Genomic DNA, 8,819 nt, shown 5'->3' with positions numbered 1-8,819 from the left:
TCATCGGTAAAAAGCATGGAATCCATTGAAATAAGTTAATTTTTTAATGGTTTGGTTATAAATTATCAATATATCTTTTCTTATTTTTAGATTTTTAACATCTTTGTGTTTGGTTGTATTAGGAGAAGACACTATTGTTGAAGAAACCCCTTTTGTCGAACTTGATGGTGACTCGAAATTGGTTATAAGTCGAACCCGTGGATGTTTAATATGTTTACCTTTTTTTTACATTCATCTATATATTACTCTAGTTCAGTTAGTAATCGATTGATAGGTTGCAAATTATATTTGTTTAGGTAAAACAATGGATGGCACCAAAGCGGTACCAATGTGGTAAAGTACCGAAATACCGGTACCGATACCGGTACCGTACCGGTACCGAATCTACAAATACGGTACGGTAATCGGTACCCACATTTCCTCAATTTCGGTAACGGTATTTACGGTATCGGTACCGGTACGGTACCGGTATCATACCGATCTCATCCCTACAATTAACTAACCAAAAGTCAGTGCATTCACCATCTCCCACCCGAGCTTTGAACCTTAACTTTAAAGGAACACCATTATCGATCGGCTTATTCAGGACCTGCACTATGTTGTACCAAACTCCACCAAGGGATTTCTTGACTGGAACGAACTCACCGCTACTTCTATTATTATGTAAGGCATGTATGACTCTGCACCACAGCTTGTTCTTGTTAGTAATAAATCTCCATCCCCACTTGGATAGAAGCGCCGTGTTAACAATTTTTAATTTACTCAGCCCTAAACCACCATTCTTAACCGGCAGACAAACTTTTTCCCAGACCACCCAATGTAATTTCTTAATAGAACGGTCTCCACCCCAAAGAAAGTTCCTCATTTTTGCTTAAGGTCCTTAATAACTTTAACTAGGGCTTTATACAAGGAGAAAAAGTAGTTGGGCAGGCTTTCAAACACAGCCTTGTTAGTAATTAATGTTCTTTCACAACATTAATTAATTAATTAATTAATTAATGCGATGCCATTCAATGACATGACGACACGAGAGGAAAAGATTGCGATACCGTGCGTTTATTCGACGCAAGTGCAAGCCCACGCATAAAAACCCTACCCTAGCATTTCATTTCCCCCTCTCCCGTACGTCGTTTCTATCCAAATTCAACACCTTTGCTTCTCTTTTACATCTCATCTTTCAGGTAATTCACCTCAAGTTTTGTCTGCTCCTATATTTGATTTTGATCGTTATCTATGTGGCTGTTTGAATTCCGCCGTTAATCAGTTCTGTTTATCTGAATTAGGGCTTTTTTGGTGATGGCGTCGAAACGTATTTTGAAGGAGCTGAAGGATTTGCAGAAGGATCCTCCAACATCATGCAGTGCCGGTAAATTCAATGGAAGATTTATTTATTTTTTTTATGTTGTTAAGTGCAGTTATGCTTTGGTTGATTGCTAAAATATGTTGTATGTTTGTAATTTAATCAGCTAAAAGAACTCTTGCTTGCTTGCTTGCTTGCTTGTGTAAACAATTTCGGCTACAACTTCATTGGTCATCTCTAAGCATAGAGTAGTCTTATGTAGTTTGTTGAGCATTTGGCCTATGATGCATATTTGCACACTGTATTGTGTGAGTAGTTAGTCGGTTATACAGCTTAGTTTGTTTCTCTGTTTTCAGTTGTATATTTGTTATTTATTTTTGCTTCTTTTCTTATATATACCTAGTAAAAAAGTAAATGGTTGCACATGTCACAGTAATGTGAGTCCACGATTTTTTTTTCTTGCTTCTCTTATTTTACTCATTCGTATACATCTCTTATTTTTGTAAATATATCTTATCAATTGTTTTTGCGAACGGATCAATTTTAGTAGCTAGTTTTGCGACAATTTTGTTGTGCTCGTTGTTTTATTCTTAATTCTTCGTTACTGACTATTCATTCAATATTTCGTTTATTTAATGTGTAATATACAACTGTACACAGGGAAACAAACTCAGTTGTACAACTAATATAACTGACTAACTACTCACACTATCAGTGTACAATTATGCTCAAATATAGGAGAACACACTTAAAAGCGTGTATGTTCTGTGTAGAATCATCTAGTATTATGTGTCCTAACTCACTTAAAAGCATATACATTCTGCAAGATCTAGAATGGAAGTCTGCCTGTGTTCTTGTGATTCGAGCATTATATTCATTCCGCTGTTAATAAACAGGTGATCATGTTCGATATGACTGTATGCGTGCGGAATGCCATTTTGTGACTAACAGTGGCTTCAAGCAAATTTTTATTGGTCTTTAACTTGTTATATGTATGCAAGCCGTCTGTTAATCTGTTACATAGATTCTGGTGATGGTTGGTTGTGTTTGCATCACACTGTATGTGACTACTTTTACAAAATGCTTGATGAGTTGGTATATAAATGACCAAAGATGTTAAACAGCAGTAGAGTAACAGGAACATTCTTTTATAATCAGTTGTTGTTTATATGGTGTATTCTGTTGTCAGAGTAACTTATTTTTTGATGTGACTTACTTTGTAGGTCCTGTTGCCGAAGACATGTTCCATTGGCAAGCAACAATCATGGGACCCTCTGATAGCCCATATTCTGGAGGCGTTTTTCTTGTATCAATTCATTTTCCACCCGACTATCCTTTCAAGCCTCCTAAGGTGGTTTTTATGTGTGATTGTTGTTCTGTTTCTTGACTTTTCTATTATTCCGAATCATAATGGTGGTACCAACTTGTAAGAGGGTAATTTCATTAAGTTGTGTGTCTTAACGTTAGGTGGGCTTACTATTTTTATAACTGATATTCAGGTGGCGTTTAGGACTAAGGTCTTCCACCCTAACATCAACAGCAATGGTAGCATTTGCTTAGATATCCTCAAGGAGCAGTGGAGCCCAGCTTTGACAATCTCCAAGGTTTGAAACATGATTTTGTTTTTTCGTTTTGTACGCTTCTCAACTTGCGTGGCTGCTGAAACAATGGCCTTTTTTTGTTTTTGTTTTATAACAAACGTTTACGTGGTCTTTTAGATGTTTAGTAATGCTTTAAGAACAAACTAGTGGGTTACCACCCGCGCTGCGCATCGGGTTCGAAACGTAGATAAAAATAAGCAAATCGCGAGAATTAAAGTTGTTTGATGTTTTAGTTAAGGGGGCTAAACATGCCATTATTAAAGTTGAGGGGCTAAAGTTGGTTATTATTAAAGTTGAAGGGCTAAAAATTAAGAGGCTAAACATGTCATTAATAAAGTTGAGGGACCGAAGTTGTTTATTTTTAAAGTTGAGGAGTTAAAGTTGTTTGATGTAACAAAATAGCATGTTTATAGTATATATAATGCTATTTTCGCGTTAAAAATACACTGGCCTGTTTTTAGCTATATATATATATATTTTTTTTTTGCTTGACCTTTCAAAACAATCTTAACCAGTATGTAATGTATATGGTTTCGAAACCCTTCTAAAACAATTTTCACTAATCCTTTTGCCATTTGTTTGCATGGATTTTAAGATAACCTAGCATATCTATGTATGTAGAATTTAAGACTGTTGATGTGATTTGCAGGTGTTGCTTTCCATCTGCTCTCTGTTAACAGACCCGAACCCTGATGACCCATTGGTGCCAGAAATTGCTCACATGTACAAGACTGACAAGTCTAAATACGAGGCCACTGCTCGTAGCTGGACACAAAAGTATGCCATGGGATGACTACCGAGGCATGTTTGATTGAAGGGAAGCCTAATAAAATGTTAGTAGTAACTCTGTTTTTATTCATCATGTGTTTGTTAAGAAGCTTGGCAAGGCATTCAACATCTGTCTCTCAATTTGTGTATATTTGATTCGGAAGAAAGGGGGAAAATGATTTCTTCTGCTTAATTGTTTGCTTTTATGATGATGAGGGTCTCCAGCCGTGTTAGTTTCAGTCAGTTTACTACTTATGAACGGGTCAGTTTGGCTTATGATTTATCTTTATCGGGTCAATTGGGTTATATGCTGATAAATGATTTTTTATTGCGAGTCTTTTAAACAAACGTTTGGTAGTCATTCCCATAGATGTGCGGTTCCATTCATTATAAAGGTTGGCACGTTTGGTAGACATTGCCGTAGAAGTGTGGTGCCATTCGGCGTCTGTGGTAAAAGTGGGACGAATCTTGATAGAGGTGGGTTAAGGTTGGGTTTTTACTAGTTCTTTTTCCTTTTTTTAATTTAATTTAATATGTACAAGAGTATGAAATTTGCTTTCTTACAAATGATAAGGTAAAAGGTTTTGACGTGCAAGTGTAACAGCGTTAACAATGAAGTTATTTTCCTCATGCATAATAGTTTTAATTAAACTACACATTTATTCTTAAAAATTTGTTCACTTAAACACTCCACATCCTATTCTCTATATATCTACACAATACATTCTTTTAATTCAAAACCACTAAAAATATAGGGTGAAAAGTGAACCTCTAATTGTGGGGTCTGTAATATACAGAAGCTGTGAGTGAGAGCGCTGAGAGAGAGATTTTGGAGTTCCCAGAGGGTAAATGTTGGTTTTCTCTATCTTGTAAATAATGTAAACTCTTTCGGTATGAATGAAGCTCTCGATTGTTCTGCTTCTATTTCATTCTTAGTAATAATATTCTACCGAATTAGTTATATCCCGTCCAAACTTCCATCTAAACCCGCCGGATTCTGGACTCTCAAAACCTACCCATTTTTTTTCACTTTCCACTTTCCGTCTCAACTCACTACACTCACTCGGATCCCATTTTCCGATCAAACCACCACCGGCGACCACACTACCGCCAGAGCTATACTTATTAGTGCTACAAATGCAAGTTTTTTCACATATTTAAACAAGACCATCAAATAATAAACAAATAACCTTTTATATGCGATTCATCCATAATAATAACTTAATCAAGCACAAATTAAAAACCTAACACACATGACAGCTTATATCTAATTTACGTACAATATTCTAGATGGTTCGTAAATGTAGTAAAAACAAGAATATCAACAAATCGAACAGCAAGAATTGTAAGAAATCATGACCTTGAAACGAGTATGCGCGTAAATCAATAAACAACGAAGGCGAAATGAGATTTTCTAGGTGTAGTTTCAGTAAAACTTGATGCGATTTACGTTCACACGTCAACAAATTCTGAGAGATTGATCAAATTTGAGAGAATTCGCAACAGATTTCGTTTGATTGAGAAGCAATTTGGAGGGGCTGCTAGTGGTGGTGTTTGCTGAGGGTAAGAGAGAGAAAGGAAGAAAGTGAGGGATTTGTTATAAAGAGGGAGAAGTGGTGTTTGCTGGATACGGTGGTGGTGGTGGCGGCGGCTAGGATATGGTGGTGGTGGTTGTGGAGGTGTGAAAGCACTGGATCAATGACGAACATCAAACATTGCACTTGATTTTAAGACATGAAGAACAAAATATGGTAGATGAAGAAGAAGATGCAAGACAAACTCATTCATTTCAATACAATCAACACAGATTACATACCAAACGAGTATACATCATCTTCTACAAGCTAGTTTAGATCACAAAGATCTAAACTCTAGCTTTTTCTCACTAACACATAGTCTCCCTCTCTCTCTAGAATACACACAGTGATGGAGAATGGATGGATCTTGTGAGAGGTGCACAAAGCTTCAAGAGTTGCCCTAATCTACACAATACACACATATATATAGGCTAGGGACTAAACTCGGACAAAACACATTGTCCGGGATACAAAACAATACAATAACCGAAACACTAGAAAGTCGTCCGGAATGGCTTCAGCAATTCTGATAAACTTCGTTATCGTTGACTTTAACTTGGACTTCTGCTTTGGTTGACCAGAACTGATAAGCGACAGTTACCCTGCAGGAACTGCACTTACAGTCCCCCCCCCTTCACTGTTGCATCAGTTCTGTGTGGCATCGATAATCTTCAATCACCAAATACTGCACTTACAGACTCCCCTTTAACTGAAGATATCATGTCAGCTTTCAACTTTAGCTGAGACTTGATCTTTTAGGTAGAGCACAACGATCTTCAACCCTTCTAATTAAAGACTTGCTGACGATCACTTAAGGCCGCTTTGAGAAACCCGAAGAATCCAACATCAAACACTGTAGATCCTCCCCCTCAAACTACTCCCGAATCAAATTAACGCGAACCGACCTACAACCACATGTAGGAATATCGCTCGATACATTAATCTTCAAACCTAACTGGTAGCAGAAAGAAACATTGGATTTCCAATGTCCAACCTTGAACACTTCAAACTTTACAAAGACATGAAGCTCAGTTCGATAAGTTGGTAACAAACTGAACTTGTAAAAGTACATCCACCATCTTGATCAAGGTCTTCAACTGAGTGTCTGAGATCATTTCATCTCGAATCTTCAAGATCCAATCTCGTATCTTCACAAATCCAACAATTACCCGATGATTTTCGTCTCTGATCTCCCCCTTAGTGTAAGAACCCCTATTTCGAGAATCCGATCAGTCACCAACTTGGAAGAGGTACCAAGAAGACTAATCTTCTCTACTTTAACCGGCATACGATAAAGGCATGACCTTCAACTACTTGCCAAACGAACAATTTGCTTCATCACGTCAACACTTGATTAAACCTCGAACAAACTTGACAAAACTCAATCATACACTAGCTCTAACTTGCTTCATGTTATAAACACTTCGCCACCGGTAAGATTAACACTAAGTTAATCTCAAAGATAGTAAACATGAACTTGTTTCGATGTAGCATCACGAGCTTTTGGTTTACAAAGAAAACAGGAATTTCAAAATTTTTACTCCCCCTTTTTCTTTGTAAACAATACAAAAATCCAAGCAAGTCTTATTCTCTTCACCTCCTCACTTGATCCAGACAACATAAGTACCATAAAACTTTTCGATAATCCGAAACCGACTTCAAGTCTTCAAACTACGCATAATTCTGACTCTTAGTTAGTTATCCGGTACCCCAGGTAACCCGGAATAACTAGGAAAACTCGGAACATGCACAACTCGAAACTTCCGAACTACACAAGCTTCTAAACTTAGTTAAAAATCCGGTACCCCAGGTAACCCGGAATTCTAGAAAATTCGGAACTCGTAAAACCCGAAAGCTCTTGAAAACTCGAATCAGATCATCGGAATAGTACTTAGAGTACAAAGAAATTCAGAACAAGCACAGAAATCCGAAAAACCCATAAATTCGATTTTTTTTAACTAAACAAAGCCCGTGGTTCAATTGAAAATCAATCCAGGCTTGCCACTAATAATCGAAAACATATCGACTGGTCCTACACTATTAATTCTTTGGCCCATTTAAGATGTAATGCAAATTGCATTTTAATTCAATTCAATGGGCCCAGCATGTGTTGTCATTCGCCTAATGAAAAATCATATACCTTGATATGAAACAAGCATGTGGGCCCAAAACAAAAACAAAAAAACAAATCAATCTACCTAATGTTTTACGTTTTGTATTTGGAGATAATAATCCTATCAGTAGTGGGCCCAAAGGAATATTATCAGAACTCATTGTACCAGACATTAGCCCAATCATGCACACAAGCCCATGCTTGTGTTGGCAAACCCTAGCCACATCACAACAATCCAACCGACAACCATCTGCGTCAACCACCCTTTTCATCTCAATACAGCAAACAAACAAACAACCTAGGGTTTCGTTTCCTTTCCTTTCAATGTTAAAGAGAAAGTTCAGATTCAAAGGCTTCGGCATCAACAAGCAATCCACATACAGCTTCGAGCGACCTGACGCACCTCAACGACTCTACGTTCCTCCGTCGTCCCACGGCGGCGGCCATGACCACTACGAAGACACCGATCTCGACAACATAGAGTACGAAGATTCCGGCAACAACGCGGTTAATAACGACGGAGGAGCAGACGACGGTCAAATTGATCCGCTGGATGCATTTATGGAAGGGATTCATGAGGAGATGAGGGCGCCGGTGGTTCCGAAGGTGAAAGAGAAGGCGGATAAGTATAGAGATGATGAGGAGGATGATCCGAGGGAGAGAGTGATGGGAGACATTTTTAAAAACTCAGACTTAAAACTCAGAACAACCAAACTTAAAACTCAGAATAACCAAAACTCAGAACAACCAAAACTCAGACGGTTCAAAAACTCAGACCAAAAGAGATTAAAGCTCGGACCAACAAGTTTGATTAAAACTCGGACCAACAAGTTCGATCAAAGCTCGGACCAACAAGTTTGATTAAAACTCGGACCAACAAGTTCATGTTTAAAACTCGGACCTACTTGTTTGGTTGCTGGTTAAGAAATTCGGAACATAATCACTAAGGAGAAACTCAGAACATAATCACTAAGGAGAACATAATCACTAAGGAGAAACTCGGAACATTGCTGAACTCATTTAAACTCGGAAAGAGAACTCAAAACCTGTAAAAGTCCGACCTTTTTACTCTAAATATTGAGTTGGAACCAATAAAAGTTCGGACAATATAAGGAGATAAACTTCGGACAACCAAGAACTCTCAGTAAAGAAACTCGGACATGTTAAATGGTTGAAACTCGGACAGTTAAATGAAAACTCAGACAAGCTGAAGCTCAGAAGAAACAAGTCTCCAGACTTTCTCCCTAGTGTGATTTCACACTAGTTCACCAAAACCACGGAAACACAAACACAGAGTTTTAAACTCAGACGGGTTTAACACTAAGAAAAACTCGGACATAGCAATTTTTGGATCAAACCTCATATCTGCAACAACTTGGAGAACAAAACAACCACGAACAGCTTCATTTTCTTCAACTTTTCTGCAAAATCTTCAAGTCTTCAAGATGTTTGGCGGAAAC

General features: G+C 37.7%; 1 protein-coding gene across 1 annotated transcript; it reads left to right on the top strand.

Annotated features, from left to right (window-relative positions):
- The first annotated feature begins 1,019 nt into the window (after positions 1 to 1,019).
- On the top strand, positions 1,020 to 3,908 carry LOC110890368 (SUMO-conjugating enzyme UBC9). Its single transcript, XM_022137967.2, has 5 exons — positions 1,020 to 1,181; positions 1,284 to 1,366; positions 2,524 to 2,651; positions 2,800 to 2,904; positions 3,551 to 3,908. Exons 2-5 carry the CDS (start codon positions 1,297 to 1,299, stop codon positions 3,692 to 3,694), a joined length of 447 nt encoding a protein of 148 aa, XP_021993659.1. The 5' UTR covers positions 1,020 to 1,181; positions 1,284 to 1,296; the 3' UTR covers positions 3,695 to 3,908.
- Positions 3,909 to 8,819: the final 4,911 nt, after the last annotated feature.

This window comes from Helianthus annuus, chromosome 11 (assembly GCF_002127325.2).
Source record: "Helianthus annuus cultivar XRQ/B chromosome 11, HanXRQr2.0-SUNRISE, whole genome shotgun sequence".
NCBI classification, from domain to species: Eukaryota; Viridiplantae; Streptophyta; class Magnoliopsida; order Asterales; family Asteraceae; genus Helianthus; species Helianthus annuus.
Note: the sequence above shows the minus strand (reverse complement) of the source record. Positions and strands in the feature narration are given on the sequence as shown.

Coding starts and splice junctions, on each gene's coding strand:
- LOC110890368 (XM_022137967.2), top strand. CDS start 1,297: ATGGCGTCGAAACGTATTTTGAAGGAGCTGAAGGATTTGCAGAAGGAT. Junction 2,652..2,799: donor ATCCTTTCAAGCCTCCTAAG/GTGGTTTTTATG, acceptor ACTGATATTCAG/GTGGCGTTTAGGACTAAGGT. Junction 2,905..3,550: donor CAGCTTTGACAATCTCCAAG/GTTTGAAACATG, acceptor TGTGATTTGCAG/GTGTTGCTTTCCATCTGCTC.